The 24,227-nt window shown below is 42.6% G+C and overlaps 1 protein-coding gene across 1 annotated transcript in view; it reads right to left on the bottom strand.

Annotated features, from left to right (window-relative positions):
* ADAMTS17 (ADAM metallopeptidase with thrombospondin type 1 motif 17) overlaps nucleotides 1-24,227 on the bottom strand; it is a 394,605-nt gene that overhangs the window by 148,170 nt on the left and 222,208 nt on the right. Inside the window, exons 11-12 of the mRNA XM_055555537.1 lie at nucleotides 3,594-3,695; nucleotides 2,463-2,608 (exon numbers count right to left, since the gene is read on the bottom strand). Of these exons, the coding sequence (XP_055411512.1) occupies nucleotides 2,463-2,608; nucleotides 3,594-3,695 (248 nt within the window). The remainder of the gene's footprint in view (nucleotides 1-2,462; nucleotides 2,609-3,593; nucleotides 3,696-24,227) is intronic.

Here is a 24,227-nt window from a genome sequence, read left to right as displayed (position 1 = left end):
TTCAGTCCCTGGGCTGGGAAGATCTGGAGGAGGGCACGGCAACCCACTCCAGTCTTCTTGCCTGGAGAATCCCATGGACAGAGGAGCCTGGCGGGCTACAGTCCATGGGGTGACAAATGGTTGGAATGACTAAAGCGACTCACCACGCATGCTCGAAATAACATCTTATTCTTGCAACAGAGCCTTCACCTAAACACATTTGTATTGTTGGGACATAGAGTCCTTTCAGAGGTATTTAAAGAGTCAGATACTCCTCTACTATGATGTTTATTTGGTGTCACCTGACCTGAGATGAAGTATGTAATGTGCCAAAGGACAGCAGTCTTGGATCAGGGCACCTGAGCTCCAATCAGAAACATGGGACACCCATGCCAGCCACAGCCTTTGCAAACTGTGCTCTGCAGTTGACGAAGCCTTTCCTTCTCTGAGCCTCAAAACAGCAAGGTACGAGGCAGGGCATGTGGTCTTGCCCCTGTTCTTCTCTTAGTGATAACATCAAGAGGGGTCATGAATTAAATATAGACCATGTACTCCATGTGGATCCTCATGGATTGCTCCAATTTTTAGATAAATAAGCAGGTAAGAGTCACATGTTGCTATAAAACGTGGCCCCAGGATTTGAAGTCTAGCTCCTCCTACTGTGCCTACTATACTCTACGTCCTCTCACGTAGGAAACTGAGACGCAGAGAGAGAGAAGGATCTGCCTTGAGGTCACAGGACCAATAACCAACCACACCAGGCCCAAATCTCCATACCGTGATTCCAAACCCAGAGCTCTCTTCTTCTGGGCCAGAGGTGGAACAATTTTAACATCATCACAGAGCAACGGAAAAACAGAAACCACTATTGATTTCTCACCACTTAGCTAAATAGCCCTTCTAATCATCTACCTACCTATGATGGCTAATTTTACATAACAGCCAAGATTAAAAACCACTCCTGGGAGTGTCTGTGAGTGTATTTCTGGGTGAGATGCGCATTTGGATCGGTGCATTCCTAGAGCAGATGTCCTCCCCAGTGCGGGTGGGCATCTCCCAACCAACTGAGGGCCTGATGAGAACAAAAGCCCTCACTGTTTGAGCTGGCATGTCTACTCTCCTCTTCTCCCGCCCCTGGAGTGATATTTACACATGTGCTCCCTGGTTCTCTGGCCTTCATACTGAATTACACCTGGGCCTCCAGCTTGCAGGTGGCAGATCAAGGGGTTTCTTAGCCTCCAGGACCATGTGAGCTGATAATTAAATCATATGTATATGGATATTGGTTTTGCCTCTCTGGAAAATCGTAATATACCACCTATGCTTTTAATTAAGAACTCACTTCTAAAAGTTTAAATACCTACCTACCATGCATCAGGCACTCTGCTAGGTGCTGGAAGGAGAAGTTTTAATAAGACATGGTACGTAATGCCAATTCTTATGGCGCTACCAGAGAGTACAGTGTTCTCGGCATTGCCTCAACTGTGAGTGCAAGTTTTCCTTTAATCCAGAGGTTTTCAGCCTTGGCTGGACATTGGAATCACCTGGAGAGATTCACACATCTGACTCCTTGGCCCCACCTCCAGACTTTGTAATTTGATTAGTCTGGGATATACCTTGGGTGTCAGAATTTTTAAATACAAGAAAGGTGTGCTAATCATTCATTACTGTGATTTAACTGTTGATATAAACCATTTCCTTTTAGTCATAATTTATAACTTTCTCATTTTCAAAATTAATGTGATGCAGTTAATGGCACACAAGATATAAAACAGATTATTTAAAGAAACATTAAAAGTTGGAAATTTCAAGAGAAGAAATATGCCAAACCTGTGATAAAGGAATTGCTACAACTGAGGATAAGATCTAGCCCTGAGTTTTTCAGATCAAATGTATAGAGGTGAATAAGGGTTATCATAGGTGAACAAAGTGTCATCCCAGTCAATAAAAGGAAGCCTATGAGGGAAAAAAAAACAACCCAAAAGCTTATCTTCTGTCAGCTCTAACAGGACAGGTAAAAGATATTTGGATACACAAGAGCAGAACCCACAAATGCATAAATGCTCTGTGACTTTTCAACAGCCAGGCTGCTTCCAGTTCAGCTCTTAGCCAATTTGAAAGTCAGCCCCATTTTCCCGAAGGTCTGCCGGCTTCCCTGGATGACCCTCTTCTAAGGCAGCCTCGAAGCAGGCCAGGAGGGGTTGTCATCCAGCTGTCTCGGGAAACGGTTCTGCCACAGCCCACACAAGGGAGACGAGCCAGCTCCCCACAGGACTCACTGCCTGCCTGTCACAGAGAGAGCTCTGTTGGGCTGAGATGCCATTTGAAGTACACAAGGCCCGGCACCCGGGACCTTTGGTTCGAGTTCACTCTTCTTCAGCTCAAAGCCTCAGTGGGAGACAGACTGCTGTGCTAAGGCAGCGAGAGCTGCGCTTTGGCCACCCTGATCCAGGCACCCGGGAGAAGGCTGGCGGGGGACTTACGGAGGGTTGTCACATTTCCTCTGCCGGAAGCGGGCTCCCGTCCCACACGTGCGGCTGCACATGCTCCAGGCGCCCCAGGGGCTCCAGTCTCCGTCCACGTGCTCTGGGATGGGTGTCTTGCTCACACACTCCCCCGCGCGGCACCACTGAAACACAGCAGGGTGGCAAAGCTGCTCACTCAACGGGTAACTGATCCCCTCCATGTGAGAAAACACCATGCCCCCCAAAGCCCCCAGTTTTTATAATTTACACAAAAGCAGACTATTTCGGGGTGTGTACGTTTGCTAACTTTGGTAACATTCCTTCCCTATCCAACCTGACAGCTCTAAGGCTCTAGGGTTTGGATTTTGCCCTAAAGGACGTGATGTGTCCAGTGTAGGTTCTCAAAGCTCCCAGAAGAAAAGGAAGAATGCACATGGCTCACGGAGAGACTTCACCTTCTGCAAACTGTTTAGTGTGAGTCTCTTTCTGGAAGGCAGTATTTCCTGGCTCTGTAGTTTTGAACTTCACATTTGGTTTTGGTGCTGGGAGATGACACAGCTGGGGCCATGTGAGAGAACCATGGCTCTTTCTGAGGGTGAGAGAAAGCCAGTCCTCGAAAATAATTTCCCAAAGCGTGCAGCACAACCCGTGGGGCCCAAGATGTGATTAAACAGTCGTGATCATAGCCTCTCTTTCAGTTCTTACAGACTAAATAGAAAGCCTCAGACTGTGGTGGCTGGCCCTAACCACCTCTAACACTTCAATTTCTCCTGTTAAAGAAGATCAGTGTGAAGGCTGGTACACTTCACCTCTAGCACCATTCTCATTAAAATCATCTTATGACAGTGATTTGTGCATGGCAAGTAATCCTGTTTTTTCATTTACAGTCTGCTGATATAAACATTTTAAGTAAATTCACTCACGTAACAAAAGGAGTTAATTTAATAAAAACATTGAGTAAATGATTATTGTATAAGAGGAAGAGGAGAGAGGTGAATGTGTCCCTCCATGCCTGAAGTGGGTTCCAAGGCATTTCTGCGGTGGCCCAGGGCATGTCAGGGGCTCCTGAGTGCACTTTTCAGAAGAGGTGCCAATGTGCAGGGGACGTGGGACTAGCTGCCTGCTAGGGGCAGTGGGAAGCGGGGTTACCTTGTCTGCCCCACACTCTGTGCCATCCAGGGGAGGGTCCAGTTTGGTCTTGCAGGACGTATCTCCTTCCACCAGGCACCACAGTCCAGCGCACATCAGATGCTGCTGACAAGGGAAGGAACGTGACTGCCGGGAACTCTGCACTCAGGTCACAGCAGAGTCAGAGGCGGGGCCCCTTGACGGGTTTGGATTTGGGATCCGAAACATGAGGGGAGGAGGAAGGGTCATGAATCTGCATGTCAAAAAAATAGATGCTTCACTTCAACTAGATCATTTAGCTCGACAAAATTCTGTGCAATTTACTCCTAGGAGGGTGGGTCTCATGGGGGTTGAGCTCAGCAGTTCCTGAACTAGCTGTTGAGGGCCTAGGAGGTGTCTGGCACAGGCTGGAGTCTGGAAGCTCTTAACAAGTAGACACATTCAATGTAGGAAGGTATTAATACAAGGCAGACTCCCACACATCACGCAGAGCACACGGGAAAATAACTGCAGCAACCAAGCCTCCTCAGGGCGGGCTGGCTCTGGAGCTGAGGCTGGTGCAGCAGCTGTGTGACCTCAGGAGACAGAGTCCAGCAGGCAGTGTAGGCTCAGGGCCGCCCTGGGCTTAAAGAGGCAAGCTTTAGTCCTCCACAGGGTCAGCTGAGCCATGTGTGCACCTACAGAAATGTCTTACCATCCATGAAAATATAATGAAAATAATTCTGCTGAAACAGGAACAGGCATTTAAAACCACAGACTCCCATTTGTATTAATGGGAAACTCAGACACAAGAAAGTGCTAGAAGGAGGAAATTTATCAAAATAACTGAAGCAGGTGTAGGCCAGTGTCCTCCCCGTCTGCCTTGGTCTCCCCTGCAGGACAATGTCTGCATGACCTGCTGCCTCCCTGATTTCCCGGTTGTTAGGAGCTGTCCTCTGGCCATGGAGCAACTTCGACCACAAGGGATGGAGGACACCCGTGCCCTGGATGAGAGGCTGTGAGGGTCCCAGGGGTGGCCTACTGTTCACACATCAGTGCACCTTGCTTGAGTCCCCCCTCACTTCCCTGCCCCCTCAAGGGCATCCTGGGATCACTTCCCAGATAAACTCCTTGCACCCAAACCCTCGCCTTGTGGTCTGAAAATTGAGAACAGATGTACTGAAGGCTCTTGAAAGACACAGTACTTCCACGATGTCAGAGCCAATCAGGGCAACAAGGTCTGCGGGGAGTGGGAGAAGTCCCCTTCCAGGACCTGACCCAGGACCCTCAGGCACACCTCGGGCAGGGTGACGGTTAAGGGTCTCCTTGCGGGCTCGCCAGGGTGTGGGGGCTCAGTACAAAGGCCGGCTGTTCCAAGTAATCGTGAACATCTGCTCAGAGGAGAGTGCAACTGTGCTGTCCAAAGTCAGAAAATGTTTAGATGTTGAAAGGACAGAAAAAAAGGCACAAAGGGAGGGAAGGCAGAGCCGCGGGGCTTGACAATGAGCTCAGAGCAGCCCATGGCCCTTTCTCATTTTTCAACTATGTCGGAGCTGCTCTGTGACCTTAACGACACTGATAAGCAGAATTTTGCACATTTGGGTTCGGAAAAGCCCCCACATTCCCATCACTGTCTGCCCCTCAATGGAGTGGTAACAGGATAAGCGGCTGGAGCCCAGCACTGGCTGGTCCCATAAAGACTGACAGCATCTCGTTAAAAGTGCGAGCTCGTGCACTTTGATCTGAGAGCTCTTCCAGAGGGTGGTGTCAGTGTGTGGACATGTGTTCATGAGACAAGGCGGGCCCAGGAGGTGAATTTATGGGGTAGGAGTGTTTGGGATTAGGAGACCTAACTGCCCCTTTCTTCCAAGGACTAAGCATCTTTTAATTTCATGGCTGCAGTCACCATCTGCAGTGATTTTGGAGCCCAGAAAAATAAAGTCTGACACTGTTTCCACTGTTTCCCCATCTATTTCCCATGAAGTGATGGGACCAGATGCCATGATCTTTGTTTTCTGAATGTTGAACTTTAAGCCTACTTTTTCACTCTCCACTTTCACCTTCATCAAGAGGCTTTTGAGTTCCTCTTCACTTTCTGCCATAAGGGTGGTGTCATCTGCATATCTGAGGTTATTGATATTTCTCCCGGCAATCTTGATTCCAGCTTGTGCTTCTTCCAGCCCAGCATTTCTTATGATGTATTCTGCATATAAGTTAAATAAGCAGGGTGACAATATACAGCCTTGACGTACTCCTTTTCCTATTTGGAACCAGTCTGTTGTTCCATGTCCAGTTCTAACTGTTGCTTCCTGACATGCATACAGGTTTCTTAAGAGGCAGGTCAGGTAGTCTGGTATTCCCATCTCTTTCAGAATTTTCCACAGTTTATTGTGATCCACACAGTCAAAGGCTTTGGCACAGATGACCAACTTAGATAGCATATTGAAAAGCAGACACATTACTTTGCCAACAAAGGTCTGTCTAGTCAATGCTATGGTTTTTCCAGTGGTCATGTATGGATGTGAGAGTTGGACTGTGAAGAAAGCTGAATGCCGAAGAATTGATGCTTTTGAACTGTGGTATTGGAGAAGACTCTTGAGAGTCCCTTGGACTGCAAGGAGATCCAACCAGTCCATTCTGAAGGAGATCAGCCTTGGGATTTCTTTGGAAGGAATGATACTAAAGCTGAAAGTCCAGTACTTTGGCCACCTCATGTGAAAAATTGACTCATTGGAAAAGACTCTGATGCTGGGAGGGATTGGGGGCAGGAGGAGAAGGGGACGACAGAGGATGAGATGGCTGGATGGCATCACTGACTCGATGGATGTGAGTCTGAGTGAACTTTGGGAGTTGGTGATGGACAGGGAGGCCTGGCGTGCTGCGGTTCATGGGGTCGCAAAGAGCTGGACATGACTGAGCGACTGAACTGAACTGAACTGCCCCTTAGGAGAGAGAGGAAGATTGGTGCAAACTGTTTATTATGCAATTTATAGACAATTTAATCTTAACTTTTTTAATCATCAAAGCAAAAGGAGAACGAGGTCAGGGAAAGGTTTTTTAAATAGAACACAAAAAGTACAAAATGTAAGGGAAAGAAACTGATGAATTTAAAAACTATATTAAGTATTAAAATGAGCTGGGGTGGGGAGATATTAAAATAAAGAACTTGTCTTTATCAAAAACAACTGTAAGAAAGTGAGAGATGTTTGCAATGGGAGAAAGATTTGTAAGGCACAGAACCAACAAAGATTTGTATCCAGAATATACATAAAGCCAAAGCCAAAAACTCCCACCAATCAATCAAGAAAAAGGCCCAACAGAAAAATGAGCAGAAGATTTGAGTACACATTTTACATAAAAGGATCTATACACATATAGGATGGACAGAAAACACAAAAGGATGCTCGATTTCATTAATCATCAGAGAAAATCAAATTAAAACCAATCAGCTAAAAAACAAAAATAAAACAAAGCAAAAAAACCCAACCAGCTACCTCTTCACATCCACCAAAATGGCTAGAGTGAAAGAGCTGGAGACTACCAGGTGTCAGCAAGGATGTGATGCAATGAGAACTCTCATAAACTGATGATGAGATTCTTAGTTCTGTAACTTTGGAAAACTCTTTGGCAGTATTTACTAAAGGTAACGAGAAGAATATTCTAACACCCAGCAATTCTACTCCGAGGTATGTATCAAACAGAAATGTGTGTTTAAGTTCACCAAAAACACTGTCAAGAATGTTCACAGCCACAGTATCTGCCTTAGTTCCCAAGATGGAAACAACCCAAACACCTGCCAAGGTAGAACAGATAAATAACGGTCTATTAGAACAATGGGACACTATTAGATTTCATTAATATGAAGTTCAAAATGGTTAAGAGAAAACTATAGTGTTGGGAGTCAGGTTAAAAACAGACAAGGAGGATGAGCAGGAAAAAAATGACTTTAGAGCTGCAGCCTCTGCCTTCAACTTGGCCACCCGCATTGCTCTGTGTGCCCGAGCCAAGCAATCACCCTCTGTGATTCCTTTTCACAGCTGGGCAAATGGGGTGGACCACACCATGACTGTCACTGTGATGCCTTCTAGATGGACAGAAGGCATGCTTTACAAATGACAAAATGCTCTGACATCTGCGATCCTGAGGCTCACGACAGCCCCGGGAGGCAAGTATGACAGAGCTTTCCCTATTCTTTTTCCCACTTTTCCCCTTCTCTTTCTCTTTTTGGTAGATGGGTTTATTATTCATAAGTCCTGCAAAAATTAGTAGTAAGCATTAAGGGTTCACTTTGGGAGGCCTAGTCAAGATGCAGACAGAATACAGTTGATTTTCACTATTGTGTTAGTTTCAGGTGTATAGTAAAGTAATCAGTTATACATATATATATACACACACACACACACACACACACACACACTCTTTTTTAGATGTTTTTCCCATATAGGTTGGACTTTCCCAGTGGCTCAGTGGGGAATAATCAGCCTGCAATGCAGGAGACACAGGAGCCAAGGATTCAATCCCTGTGTCGGGAATATCCCCTGGAGGAGGAAATGACAACCCACTCCAGTATTCTTGCTTGGAGAATCCCATAGTCTGAGGATCCTGGTGGGCTACAGTCCAAAGAGGTCACAAAAAAGTTGAACACGACTGAGCCCATATAGATCATTACAGAGTATTGAGTAGAGTTCCCTGTGCTATACAGTAGGTCTTTATTAGTTATCTATTTTATATATAGGAGTGTGTATAAGTCTTTCCCAACTTGGCCATCCCCACTTTTGCCCCCTGGTAACCATAAGTTTGTTTTCTACACTTGTGACTCTATTTCTGTTATACAGATAAGTTCACTTGCACCATTTTTTTGATTCCACATATAAAGTGATGTCACACGATATTCGTCTTTCTCTGACCTACTTCACTCAGTATGACAACCTCTAAGTCCATCCATGTTGCTGCAAATGGCATTATTTTGTTTTTTGTTTTTTAAATGACTGAGTAGTATTCCATGGTATATAAGTTCCACATCTTCTTCATCCATTCCTCTGCTGATGGACATTTAGGTTGCTTCCATGTCCTGGTTACTGTAAATAGTGCTGCAATAAACACTGGGGTGCATGTATCTTTTCAAATTATGGTTTTCCCTAGATATATGCTCAGGAGTGGGACTGCTGGATCATATGGTCATTCTATATTCAGTTTTTTAAGGAACCTCCCGATTGTTCTCCATTATGGTTATACCAGTTTACATTCCCACCAACAATGTAAGAAGGTTCCCTTTTCTCTACAATCTCCAGTATTTATTGCTTGTAGATTTTTTGATGATGATTTTCTGATCAGTGTGAGATGATACTTCATTGTAGTTTTGATTTGCATTTCTCTAATAATTAGTGATACATAATATGTTAGTAACTCACTTGTGTCCAACTCTTTGTGACCCCATGGACTGTACCCTACCAGGCTCCTCTGTTCATGGAATTCTCCAGGCAAGAATACTGGAGTGGATCAGCATTCTCTTCTTCAGGGGATCTTCCTGACCCAGGAATAGAACCCAGATCTCCTGCACTGCAGGCAGATTCTTTACCATCTGAGTCACCAGGGAAGCCCAATAATTAGTGACGTTGAGCATCTTTTCATGTGCCTTTCAGCCATCTGTATGTCTTTTTTGGCGAAATGTCTATTTAGATCTTCTGCCCTTTTTTTGCTTGGATTGTTTGTTTGTTTTAATATTGAGCTGTGTGAGCTATTTGTATATTTCCCACTTTTTCAATGAAGAGGTAGACATTTGCAGACTTTAAGGGCCCTGAGCTGGGTCAGAAGCACAGGACTAGGAATTCACTTATCAAGATTTATATTCTCATTCTTGACTTGTCTGGTGCCTACACAGGTGCATTCACTTGATAAAAACTAATCAAGCTCTAAACTTAGGGATTTGTGTACTTTTCTGTATGCATATTATAATTCAATAAGACTATTACATAAATAAATAAATACTTAGACTGGTGATGGAAGGTTATCTGGACTTATCACAGGGAGAAGTAGGTAAATCAGAGCTTCACAAGGAAATACAAATAAACCATATGTGCTGGAAGTCATATCTCAAAGCTGGAAAGAGACTCTAAATGTTGAGCAGTCCTTGTACGTTGGGACACACACACACACACACACACACTCTCTTACTCTCTCTCTCTTCTCATAAGGAGAGTTCCTGCTAGGATGAAAGCAGCCCTGCTTCTTCCTGACATGAACATCCTATAAATAGCTGGTCCAGGAATAACTCAGAGGTGAACAATAGTAGGTAAGAAGCAGTACAGGATATAACTAAGATACTACAAATAAAAAAGAGAGGAAAAAACAGGAGGGAGAAAGCAGATGAAGAATACTCATCAGCCAACATGATCATGGAATGGCTAAAATTAATGTCCAAGCGTAGTCCTATTAAAGTTTTAAAAACACAGTAGTTGTGTCTTTTTTTTTTTTTTTTTGCATTTGCAAAAAGCCAATACACAAGAACTTAGGAAAAAGATGGTCTTGTCAAAGGAGATAAAACATGAGCTATTAGAACTTGATCAAGAAATGTAAGAGAAAATAAAGTCAGATGACCAACGATGACCACATTGAAAGCAGCATGAAGAAGAGACATACCACTGAACACACAGGGAGGAACACAGAGTTAATGATTGAGAAAAAGTGAATATAATGAAACAGAAATGAACAAATAATTTAAAACAAGGAAGAGGAAACAACAGATACGGACGACACATAAAGGAGAGCGGACATAAGCATAAGTGGGAGGCAGGGAGGAGGGGCTTTCTTTTTTCCACTTTTCCAATGAAGAGGCAGATGATTATTGAGGTCAAGGACCCCAAGCTGGATCAGGAGCATGGGACTGCTAAAGAGTAGAACTAAAGTAATACAACAGGAAAGGTATTTGAATATAAATTCAAGATCTATCCTTTAAATGAAAGAAGATCTCAGTATAAGATTGAAAGACAAAGCTCTGTTTCAGGAAAAAAGGCTAAGAATGATGAATACAGAGGCAAGTCCTAATAAAGTCGATCTCAGAGATAAAGCAAAAATACATTTTAGGCCGGCAGAGACTCTTCCCACCCTCCCAAAGACAGAGCAGTTCACAGATAATGGAGAAAGAAATTAGGCTAAATCCCTCTATAGCAGCATTCACTGCCGGGAGGCAGTAAAGCAATGCTTAGAGAAACACAAAGAAACAAATTCAACCCAAGAAGTGTCTAATAACTAAACCTCTGCTCAAGTATTTAGGTAACAGGAAAACATTTTTGAACATATAAAGAGTTAAGTCCTCTACTGGAAGAAATACTAGAGGATGAACTTCACTCAACAAAGACATTAATGGAAAATTCATGATAAAAGGATTGGAAGTAAACATTGATAAAAGCATTGAAGGAAACCAATGGAGGACTGAAGCTGGAGAACAGAATGAAGATACAAACCCAGGTGAGGCAGAAAAAAATGGATAAAAACAGGCTGGAAAAGGAGGTATAGAGGGGTGGGGGCAATAGGAGATTGTCCATATCTCCCAATTTTGTCAACTTTTCTAGCTGGGGAAGGAGCAAAACATAACAGATAAACATAATAACTGAGATATAAGAATTTTAAGGGCTTCCCTAGTGGCTCAGTTGGTAAAAAATCTGCCTGCAAGGCAGGAGACCTGGGTTTAATCCCCAGGTCGGGAAGATCTCCTGGAGAAGGAAATGGCAACCCACTCCGGTACTCTTGCCTGGAGAATTCCATGGACAGAGGAGCTGGGCAGGCTATAGTCCGTAGGATTACAAAGAGTTGGACATGACTGTGTGACTTACAAGACTTATAAGTGAAATTATAAGAATTTTAAAGGTAAAATGTTAGGCACTAATAAAAATAATAAAATTGAGTGGTGGAAGGAATGGAAAGGAAGTGGAAAGGCATTGATTTCACCATGTTCATGGAGCGAGGAAACAGTAGAAACTCTAAAGAGAAGTGTGCCTGAGGCACTTTTGCTTCCAGCAAATGTCAGAATAGATACCCTGTGGGAGGCAGGGCTGTTCCTCCACTATACAAATATAGGCATTGTAGTAAAACATAATTCTTACCACTGAGCTCATCAGAAGTAAAAAGAACTATTCAAGGAAGCAAACACAGAATACACACACGACTGTATTTATACATACAAACATACTCCAATCCGTGGTTATACATAGTTACAAACATATTCCAATCCGTGGTAAGCACATACAAGGGGTGTGCTTCCCTGAGGCCCAGGTCTGATCTTCACACTTGGGAGAATAAGTTCTGGACTGGTGGAAAGGTCACAAGATCTATCTGAGATACCCAGATTACACCAGGGAATCTGGAAGACTATTAACCAGTCCAAAAGGATTGGTGGCCTCTCCTGGCCTTGGTTGAGATAAATATAAATTCTCCCTGAAGGAATCAACTATCACTTGGGCTCTCAGAATTTCCTGGTTACCTTCAATAAAGGTAAACTCACAGTCAAGGATAGAAATATGAGTGACAGTTGGCAGAAACAATAAGCAAAAGATTTAAATTCTCAAAGTGTTTATATAATAGAATTATCAGATACTGAATATACAATCAGTTCAGTTCAGTCGCTCAGTCGTGTCCGACTCTCTGTGACCCCATGGACTGTAGCATGCCAGGCTTCCCTGTCCATCACCAGCTCCTGGAGCTTGCTCAAACTCATGTCCATGGAGTCGGTGATGCCATCCAATCATCTCATTCTCTGTTGTCCCCTTCTCCTCCCACCTTCAATCTTTCCCAGCATCAGGATCTTTTCCAATGAGTCAATTCTTTGTATAGAGAACATACATGAACTCTCTATAAAATATCTTAAAAAATAGAAGATGAGATCACATAAACAAGCTAGCAGCAAGATACTATTGAATATGATCAGGCAAATTTGGGGAAAAAAACTAGAAAGAACTTTTGAAAGTCAAATATACTAAGAAACTTGTAAGATCTACATTAAAAAAAAAAAAACTTTAAAATTCCCGTGAGGAGGGGTGGCTTCCTTTACATCTTGAATGGATGTAAAGGAACAGTATATACAAAATTATATATTTTCCCTAAGTTAATCTACAAAATAATGTAACAATTTAAAATACCAATGTAATTTAGAGCTATAAAAGCAGATTCTAAAGACCATATGGAAAAACAAACAAGAAATAACAGCCAGTAAAATTTTGAAACAGCATATGTTTTGTGTATTAAAATATTTTATAAAGTCACAGTTATGTAAATATTAAGAAGCATATGATTACATTAGTAGAAGAGACTGGAAAATCCAGAAGTATTTTTAAAATAAGATACGCAGAAATGTATATTATAAAGATAGTATTTCAAATTTATGGGGAGAAATGAATTATTCAATAAATGGTATGGAGCACCTGAGTAGCTATCTGGAAGCAAAGTGAGGTTAGACCCCCTACCTCACACCTTACACTAAAATAAATGATCACTGGATTAGGATTTAAATATAAAAATTAAATAATAAAAATACTAGAAGTCATTAAAATTAAATTTATTTATAGTTTAGGAGTGGGAAAGACCTTTCTAAACATGGCTTAAAACCCAGAAGCCTTAAAAAGAGATTTATATATTTCACTTTACACACACACACACACACACACACACACACACACACACACCCCTTCTGCCTGACATAAAATAAGATAAAGTAAAACACAAACTGAAAAAAAGAAAAACCATTTGCAACTCATATTTCAGCTAAAGCACCAATTTCCTTAATAATTAAAACTTCCAACAAATTACTTTAAAAAATAACAATCCAATATAAAAAAAGATTTCAGAAAACAGTTCACAGAAAAGAAAACACACCTGACTTTTTAATATATGAAAAGATGCTTGACTTTATTATGAGAGAAATGCCTTTCAACTTGCAACAAGCTCATTTCTTGAATATTCAGACTGACAAAGCTCAGACAGCCTGGGAGAAGGTGTGGGGATCCGGTGGTCCTCAGAGAGCTCAGGCCAGGGAAGGGACCAGAGCTAAATTATCTTAACGGACAGCCAGGACATCACTTGCCATATTCTTCCCCACCCTTGTGAAGTCTTTCCTCCTCTTGTCCATTCCCCCCAGGAAGAACCCATCGGGCTTCTAAGAGAGCTCCCACCTAACTGGTCCTGAGGATGACAGGCCCAGGGGTCTCACCCCCCACCCTCCGCCTCTCCATCCTGAGCTCCTGGGGAGCAGCAGCTGTGTCTGCCTCCTCGTCTCATTAGCACACAACTGGCAGCACAGGGTACAGACGCAAAGACCATGAGCTGAGTGAGTGAACGAATGAATGAACAAAGAAATTCGCATGTCAAGCAATGCAAGGCTTGAGCAGAGAGAAAGGTGACACGTTCTAAGAATTTACCCAGCCCAGGCATCAGGCTAAGAGCTCTACCAGGATTCCTCAGTACTACTCACACAATGCCATGAGACAAACTATTACCACTCACCTTTTGTGAAGAGGAAATAGAATGAAGTGACCTGCCTAAACTGCAGGGCCAGGATCTGTCCTGACCCCAGAACACACTCTCATCCGTTGGTTATACTGCCCATGGGTCCTCAGTTTCCTCCCCCCACTTCCCAGGGTCTAGCATCTGTTAGCTCACCGGCCACATTTAAGGTTTGGTGAAAGTCTACTGAGAACATTTTGCTGCAAATTCCTCAAGGTGCTACATGACAAATAAGCCTGGGCACAGCTTCCTTGGAATACCATGGAAACATGCGGAAGACCTGAATGTTCCAGGAGAAGGACACTCCTGCTCGTGCCTTCAAGGCTTTGTCCTTTTCTGCACCCAGTGGTGTCCCTCGTAGGCTATTCTGACCCTCTTCATGCACTGTTTGGAGAGCAGCTCTGGCTCAAAACAATACTGAATGGGAAGGTTATGTAAAAATCCTCAGAAATGTGTTGCTGCTAACACAAGCCAAAAGGGAGATAAAATGAAATACTAAGAGCTGGATGAAAAAAATTACTCATCCAAAATTTCCACACATACTACTTACGGTCTGAAGCCTTCCCCCAGGCCGGTGTGCCAGCCCCACTTCTGGAAGGCTGGTCACCTCCTCCGTGTTCCCAAAGTTGCAGAGGCTGTCACCTGGCTGGGGACACCTAGGGTGGGGGCCAGCGGGTGAGGCCAGGGCCGGGGCACTGGGCACTGAGCTGGCAAGGAGGGCGGGCAAGAAGTGAAGGATAACACACAACTTGCTAAGTCTGGAGAGCACTTTGAGGAGGCAGTCCACTGCTTGCATTCAAACACTTCTGGAAAATGGGGGCCATCTGCTGCCAAAGTTCAACAGTTTTGAGAGAGGCAGCAGACGCTGGGCAGGAAGCTGAGACTGAGGCAGGCAAGACGGCTTTCAACCTGGCGCCCAGCCCAGCGTCCTACCACGGGGCCCTGTCTGTCTGAGAGTGGCAGGGCAAGGCTCCTGTTCTGCCAGCCTTCACCTGAACCCTCAACCCCGGCCAGGTACGCTGGCATGAAAGGGGCAGGTTTCACTCAGATCAGCAGTTCCCAGATCAGGCTGAGCATAAGACTCCCTGGGGAAGCTGAATAAAAAGAAACAGCTGAAGGCCATCCCCCAGCAATCCTAACAGAGAAGATCCGGAGTGGGGCACATACACTGCCGCTCTTCCCTGCAGGAGATGCCAATGACCCACCAGCAGAAACAACCAGCATCAGAGAAAAGAATATTGCTGGTTCCAAGGTGGAATCCCGACACCCTGAGCTCTCTGGCCACCACAGGGATCTCCATCCATCAAGACGACCATGAGAATCTCCCTGGGACTCGGGGAAGGACAGAAGGAGGCTTCCCAGTCTGGGTGCTGGAAGCACACTGAGAGAGAAAGATGCTGGACCCTGGAGAGCAGCTCCTAGAGGTCACAGGCTCCCAGGATGAAAGGAGGGGTGGTGAGGGCAGATGCAGAAGAGGACCAGCCAGTGAGACTGTCAGCTAAACAACATCTCCTCTACCACTGACTCTAGGGAATGAGTTGATGGAAAAAACAATATAGCTAATGCTTACTGAGCAGCTACTATGTGCTATGGGCTCTAGTTAATTTGTTCCTTAACCCTCATAACAACCTTATGCTGTGTAAGTAGAACTATTTTTCTCATTTTGCAGATTAGAAAACTGAGGCATAGAGACCATAAGCATGACTGCAAAACTCATCTTCTTAACCACTGTGTGATATGGACAGCAGCTCCACCCTGTGCTGAATGAGGGCCAAGAGAATTAAATGGAAAAGAGCAAAGGAGCAAACATGAGGTAGAAAAGAATGCATGACTCTCTAATGACACCATTCTAGACACTGTTGCTTCCTTGCAACAACTGGCGTACAACTTCCATGCTCAATTTTTTTTTTAATAGCAGAATATGCACATCTCAGTCCATTGTGCACACCATCACACGCTGGCACACCCCTGCTCAAGTCCACCAGTGAGGCCGCTGTGCATCACTTCCCTGTGGGGCAGTCAGGCATGGACTTAGAGCAGTGGTAGTGGAATGTGTTGCTGAGATACAGAAAAGGTGGAAGGATGCACCTTTCAACTGAGAATCTCTAGGAACCAGATGAGGGGCGGGGACAGGTAAATTCCTCTTTTATGTTGAAATGGGGTGAGGGCTTTGTGAGGCCATGATCATTGGCAGAACGATGCCCTAACTCCCCACTCTTCCTTTCAGCTGACAATCCTATTCTGGCCTTCTCACCCTTGTTTCACCTGGCAGAATATCTGAGCTTAAATAGCTTTAAGGTCGTGCTAAATAATGACTTTGCAAGTAACTTTGCTGACAGAGACAGGAGGAACTTGTAATCATAAAAAAAGATGGATTGGGCTAATTGCATAAAGTTCATTTCCCCTTTCTAATAAATATTTACCATCCAATGTTTATAACTTTTATGTTTGGACTTTCTTGAAATGCTTTATTGAATTAAAAACATCACATTACCATTGGCTAAAAGAGGAGACAGCTATATTTGCCAATAACTTCTGCAACAAATGCCAGCTATTGATGCCAATTTTTTTTCTTTTGGTAGTTCATATTTCCACAGACAGCTTTGAGCCTTACAATACCCGTATTCTGCAGACAGACATGAAGGAGGCAATGGTGATGGTGTGGGGATCTCCAGGGCCCTAGAACTGAAAATGGACTGTATTTTAATTTTTCTTCATTCCCCGATGCAAACGTTTAAGAAAGCAGAAATATTTGAAGCCAGGCTGCTCCCAAAGCAACTGTAGCAATGTTTTTCCAAAGTTACCCTACACCCTTGGGGAAGGAAGTGGCTCTTAATCCTGATTGGTCTTCACGTGGCTACGAATTATGAATGCCAAAAGAAGAACATACCATGGAAGTCCAATCAGAAGGATATTCTGTATTGGAAATTCCACCTAAAGAAGAGGAACAGTCAAAGAAAGGCAGTTCATCCCTCAGTGGGTAAATTCTGACGGGTCACTGCCTAGCACTAAGCAATTGGCCTTGTGCTCTGAGGCACAGGGCGGAGCCTGTGAACCCTTCTTGGAATAATACTTGTCAGTGTATGATTATAAAATACATCAAGTTAGCAATCAAACAATTAAGTTCAAATGTAATTCAAAATACAAATTTGTGATATAGTAAGTGAAACATGTGTTTCCTTGTCAACACATTACATAAGAAGATCTGGCCCTAGATCTAGTAACCATTAAAATTTTGAAGCAGTCATGAGAATAAATGATATTTCCAAATAGCTGCTAGAACAGTCATGCAATAAAAGAAGTATCTGTGATTCCTGATCACATGACGTCACAGGTACTGCTGAGACTCCTGTGGCTTATCACTGACTCTCATAATCAAAGGAAATACTCATTTTGGTTACAGACTGGAGAAAAAAAGATGTGATCTTTTCCCTATCCCTGTTTACAAATCCTCTGAAATCCATCTGCAGACCCTAGCTCAGAACCCCTCCTTGCACACTATAATGAAGGAGCGTTCTTGAGAGCACGATCCCCTGAGCCCATGGCCTCTACCTTCCGCCAAGGACAAGATTTTGTTCCTTATAAGAGGCAGCAGCAAAGTAAGAACTGCCCACCAGTAGTCACGGTGGTTAGTGTTCTTCTCAAAATATAATCTATCCAGTTTCTTTTCTCCTTATTTTTATGGTCTGCTTTCCAGAAAAAGAAAATGTTCAACTCCTGAAACATTGATGGGTTTCGTCGTTGGATTCCCCTGGCAGCATCCGTGCTGTTACCCTTCATTATTATTTTCTTTTCTGTAATAGGCTTAAAGTTCTAGAAAATTTTAAGACAAAAGATTCACACATATGCATTCACACACAGCCCATTTGCCTCATTAAAATTTCTGTGCTTTTCCAAGCTACCCCCTGAAGGCTCGTGTAGGAATGCAAGCTACATTCCTTGCCAAGGAAGTCCTCCTCATGGACATGGCCTTGGGGGAGCCAGGACTTCAGGGAGTGTTCCCAACTGGCATGCATGAGTGGAGTTTTCAAGAGATCCCTCCACATTTTTGGAGTTGTAATGTCTTCACAATATTCATTCCCCTAAAACTCCTGGCAATGAGTGTTTTCTTTTTCACAGCATCTAGTAGGTAGTATTTTTTTTTTTCCTATTAAAAGGGTGTAGAATTCTAAGGTGGCAGGCTTTTTTTTCTTTCAGTGCTTTAAAGATGCTGCTCCATGGTCTTTTACCACTTGCATTGTTTCTAATGAGAAATATGCTCTTTGAAGATCTTCTCTTCATCACCACTTTTAAGCAATTTGATTATGATGAGCTTTGGTCTAGATTTCTTCATGATTCTTGGGATTCACTGAAATTCTTGGATCTGTGTGCTTGTGTTTTCATCAAATATGGAAAAAGTTTCAGCCATTTTTCTTTATTTTGAATTGAAGGATAATTACAATATTATGGTGGTTTCTGCCATTTATCAACATGAATCAGCCATAGGTATACATATATTCCCTCCTTCTTAAACCTCCCTCTCAATCCCCCCTTCTAGGTTCACAGAACACTGGCTTTGGGTTCCCTGTGTGTTAGTTGCTCAGTTGTGTCCGACTCTTTGCAACCCCATGGACTCGGGGGGCTGTATGTAGCTCGCCAGGCTCCTCTGTCCATGGGATTCTCCAGGCAAGAATACTGGAGTGGATCGCCATTCCCTTCTCCAGCAGATCTTCCCGACCTGGGGATCGAACCCAGGTCTCCTGCACCACAGGCAGATTCTTTACCATATGAGCTACAGGGAAGCCCTCGGGTTCCCTGTGTCATACAGCAAATTACCAAGAGCTCTCTCCTTTACAAATGGTAAGGTATGTTTCAATGCTACTCTCTCAAATCATCCCACCTTCTCTTTCCCTCAAGGTGTCCCAAAGTCTTTTCTCTATGTCTGCATCTCCCTTGTGGCCTGTAGATAGGTTCATCAGCACCATCTGTCTAGATTCCATATATATGCATTAATATGTATTTGTCTTTCTCTAACTTCAGTTTGTATAAGTGAAGGCTCTAGGTTCATCTACCTCCTTAGAACTGACTCAAATGCATTCCTTTTTATACTTAAGTAATATTCCATTGTGTGTATGTACCACAACTTCTTTATCCATTCATCTCCTGATGGACATCTAGGTTGCCTCCACATCCTAGCTGTTGTAAATACTGCCGCAATGAACACTGAGGTACATGCCCAGTAGTGGCATTGTTTGGTCATACAGTAATTTTATTCCTAGTTTTTAAAGGAACCTCCACTCTGTTCTCCATAGCGGCTGTACCAATTTGCATTCCCACAAACAGTTCAAAACAGTTCCCTTTTCTCCACACCCTCTCCAGAATTTGTTTGTGGACTTTTTGATGGTGGCCATTCCAACCAGTGTGAGATGATACCTCACTGTAGTTTTGATTTGCATTTCTCTAATAATGAGTGATGTTGAGTATCTTTTCATGTGCTTATTAGTCATCTGTATGTTTTCTTTGGAGAAATGTCTGTGTAAGTCTCCTGCTCACTTTTTTATTGGGTTGTTTGTCTTTCTGGTATTGAGCTTCATGAGCTGCTTTGTATATTTTGGAGATGAGTTTTTTGTCAGTTGTTTCATTTACTATTATTTTTGCCCATTCTGAGGGTTGTCTTTTCACCTTGCTTATGGTTTCCTTCGTTGTGCAAAAGCATTTAAGTTCAATTAGGTCACATTTGTTTATTTTTGTTTTTATTTCCATTATTCCAGGAAGTGGGTCATAGAGGATCTTGTTTTGGCTTATGTCAAAGAGCGCTCTGCCTATGTTTTCCTCTAAGAGTTTTATAGGTTTGGTTTTACACTTAGTTAGGTCTTAATCCATTTTGAGTTTGTCTGTGTATGGTGTTAGGAAGTGTTCCAATTTCATTCTTTTACACAAAGCTGACCAGTTTTTGCTGCACCACTTATTGAAGAGACTGTCTTTTCTCCATTATATATTTTTGCCTCCTTTGTCAAAGATAAGGTCCCCTTTAGGTGCATGGATTTATCTCCAGGCTTTCTATTTTGTTCCACTGATCTACATTCCTATTTCTGTGCCAGTACCATACTATCTTGATGACTATAGCTTTGTAGTAAAGTCTGAAGTCAGGAAGGTTGATTCATCCAGCTCCATTCTTCTTTCTCAAGATTGTTTTGGCTATTCAGGATCTTTTGTTTCCATACAAACTGTAAAATTATTTGTTTTAGTTCTGTGAAAAATGCCATTGGTAGTTTGATAGGGATTGCACTGCATCTATAGATTGCTTTGGGTAAGTATATCCATTTTCACAATATTGATTCTTCCTATCTGAGAAAACGGTATATCTCTCCATCTGTTTGTGTCCAGTTTAATCTCTTTCATCAGTGTCTTATAGTTTTCTGAATGCAGGGCTTTTGTCTCTTTAGGTAAGCTTATTCCTAAATATTTTATTCTTTTTGTTGCAATAGGTAATGGGATCTTTCCCTTAATCTCTCTGATTTTTCATTGTTGTTGGAGAAGGCAATGGCACCCCACTCCAATACTCTTGCCTGGAAAATGCCATGGATGGAGGAGCCTGGTGGGCTGCAGTCCATGGGGTCGCTGGGAGTCGGACATGAGTGGGCGACTTCACTTTCACTTTTCACTTTCATGCATTGGAGAAGGAAATGGCAACCCACTCCAGTGTTCTTGCCTGGAGAATCCCAGGGACAGGGGAGCCTGGTGGGCTGCCGTCTATGGGGTTGCACAGAGTCGGACACGACTGAAGTGAGTTAGCAGTGTATAGGAATGCAAAGGATTTGTGTGTGTTAATTTTATATCCTGTGACATTGCTTTATTTATTGATTAGCATAGTAATTTTCTGCTGGCAGCTTTAGGGTTTTCTATTTAAAGAATCATGTCACCTGCAAACACTAAGAGCTTTACTTCTTCTTTTTGAATGTGGATTTCTTTTATTTCTTTTTCTTCTCTGATTCCTTTGGCTAGGACTTCCAAAACTATGTTAAAAAATAGTGGCGAGAGTGGGCATGCTTGTCTTATTCCTAATTTTAGAGGAAATGTTTTCAATTTTTTCACCATTGAGAATAATGTTTGCTGTGGGTTTGTCATATATGGCCTTTTTTATGCTGAGGTATGTTCCCTCTATTCCTACTTTCTAGAGAGTTTTTATCATAAATGGGTATTGGATTTTGTCAAAAGTTTTCTCTGCATCTATTGAGATGATCACATGGTTTCTATATTTCAATTTGTTAATATGGTGTATCATACTGACTGATTTGTACAAATCGAAGATTCCTTGCATCCCTGGTATAAAGCCCACTTGATTCATGATCTTTCTAATGTGTTGTTGGATTTTGTTTGCTAAATTTTGTTTGGGATTTTTAAATCTATGTTCATCAGTGACACTGGCCTGTAATCTTTTTTTTGTGTTGCATTGTTATCTGGTTTTGGTATCAGGGTGATGGTGGCCTCATAGAAAGAGCTGGCAGTTTTCCTTCCTCTGCAATTTTCTGGAAGAATTTGAGCAGGATAGTTGTTAGCTTTTCTCTAAATTTCTGGTATAATTCATCTGTGAAGTCATCTGCCCTTGGGCTTTTGTTTGTTGGGAGATTTCCACGTTTATGATTGCTCTGTTCATATTTTCTCTCTTCCTGGTTCACTTTTGGAAAGTTAAATTTTGTAAGAATATGTGCATTACTTCTAGGCTGTCCATTTTATTGGCATATGGTTGTTCACAGTAATCTCCTATGATCCTTTGTATTTCTGTGTTGTCTGTTGTAACTTCTACTTTCTCATTTCTAGTTTTATTGATTTGAGTTTTCTTCCTTTTTTTCTTGATGAGTCTATCTAATAGTTTGTAAAATTTATTTTCTCAAAGAAACAATTCTATTAATCTCTGCTATTATCTCCATTTCTTTTTCATTTATTTATACTCTGATATTTATGATTTCTTTCCTTTTACTAATTTTGGTTTTTTTTTTTAATTCTTTTTCTAGTTGCTTTTGATATAAGGTTAGATTTTTTTATTTGGTGTCTCTTTTGTTTCTTGAGGTAGGCTTATATTGCTATAAATTTCCTTTTAGCATTGCTTTTACTGTATCCCATATGTTTTGAGTTATCATGTTTTCATTGTCATTTGTTTCTAGGCAAATTTTGATTTTCCTTTTGATTTCTTCAGTGATATGTAGGTTATTCAGAAGTGTTTTTTAGCCTCCATGCATGCTCAGTCACTCAGTTGTGTCTGACTCTGTGACCCCACAGACTGTAGCCCACCAGGCTCCAATGTCCACGGGATTACCCAGGCAAGAGTACTGGAGTGAGTTGCCATTTCATCCTCCAGGGGATCTTCCCGACAGAGGGACTGAACCTGAATCTTTTGCATTTCCTGCACTGGCAGGAGAATTCTTTACCACTAGCACCACTTGGGAAGCCCCACACATATGTGTTTGTTTTTATATAGTTTTTTTTTTTTCCTGCAATTGGTATCTAGTCTAACAATGTTGTGATCAGAGAAGATGCTTGAAATGATTTCAATTTTTAAAATATACCAAGGCTTGATTTGTTTGTAGTGATGCTTCCTAAGGCCCACTTGACTTTGCACTCCAGGATGTCTAGCTCTAGGTGAGTGACCACACCATCATGGTTATCTGAGTCATTAAGATCTTTTTTGTATACTTTTTCTGTGTCTTCTTGCCACCTCTTCTTAAAACCTTATGCTTCTGTTAGGTCCCTATTTTTTCTGACCTTTATTGTGCTCTTTTTTGCATGAAATGTTCCCTTGGTATCTCTGATTTTCTTGAAGGGATCTCTCAGTTCAGATCAGTTCAGTTCAGTCGCTCAGTCGTGTCCGACTCTTTGCGACCCCATGAATCACAATCTTTTCCATTCTATTGTTTTCCTCTATTTCTTTGCACTGATCACTTAGTAAGGCCTTCTTATTTCTCTTTGCTATTCTTTGAAATTCTGCATTCAGATGTGTGTGTCTTTCCTTTTTTCCTTTGCCTTTTGCTTCTCTTCTTTTCTCAGCTACTTTTAGATCAGATCAGTCGCTCAGTCATGTCCGACTCTTTGCGACCCCATGAATCGCAGCACGCCAGGCCTCCCTGTCCATCACCAACTCCCGGAGTTCACTCAGACTCACGTCCATCGAGTCAGTGATGCCATCCAGCCATCTCATCCTCTGTCGTCCCCTTCTCCTCCTGCCCCCAATCCCTCCCAGCATCAGAATCTTTTCCAATGAGTCAACTCTTTGCATGAAGTGGCCAAAGTACTGGAGTTTCAGCTTTAGCATCATTCCTTCCAAAGAAATCCCAGGGCTGATCTCCTTCAGAATGGACTGGTTGGATCTCCTCACAGTCCAAGGGACTCTCAAGAGTCTTCTCCAGCACCACATTTCAAAACCATCAATTCTTCGGCGCTCAGCCTTCTTCACAGTCCAACTCTCACATCCATACATGACCACAGGAAAAACCATAGCCTTGACTAGACGAACCTTTGTTGGCAAAGTAATGTCTCTGCTTTTGAATATGCTATCTAGGTTGGTCATAACTTTCCTTCCAAGGAGTAAGCGTCTTTTAATTTCATGGCTGCAGTCACCATCTGTAGTGATTTTGGAGCCCAGAAGACCTCCTCAATCAGTCATTTTGCCTTTTTGCATTTCTTTTTCTTGGGGATGGTTTTGATCACCACCTCCTGTACAATGTTACAAACCTCCATGAATAGTTCTTCTGGCTCTCTATCAGATCTAATCTCTTGAATCTATTTGTCACTTATACTGTATAATTGTAAGGCATTAGATTTAAGTCATACCTGGATGGCCTAATGGTTTTCCCTACATTCTTCAACTTACATCTAAATTTTGCAATAAGGAGTTCATGATCTGAGCCACAGTAGGCTCCCGGTCTTGTTTTTGCTGACTGTGTAGAGCTTCTCCATCTTTGGCTGAAAAGAATATAATCAATCTGATTTTGGTATTGACCATCTGGTGATGTCCAGTGTAGAGTCATCTCTTGTGTTATTGGAAGAGGGTTTTGCTATGACCAGTGCGTTCTCTTGGCAAAGCTCTGCAAGCCTTTGCCCTGCTTCATTGTGTACTCCAAGGTCAAAGTTGCCTGTTAACTCCAGGTATCTCTTGACTTCTTACTTGTGCATTCTAGTCCCCTATGATGAAAAGGACATCTTTCT

The sequence above is a fragment of the Bubalus kerabau genome, chromosome 19, assembly GCF_029407905.1.
Source record: "Bubalus kerabau isolate K-KA32 ecotype Philippines breed swamp buffalo chromosome 19, PCC_UOA_SB_1v2, whole genome shotgun sequence".
Classification (NCBI taxonomy): domain Eukaryota; kingdom Metazoa; phylum Chordata; class Mammalia; order Artiodactyla; family Bovidae; genus Bubalus; species Bubalus kerabau.
The sequence above is the reverse complement of the archived record's forward strand: the minus strand, read 5'-3'. Positions and strand labels throughout refer to the sequence as shown.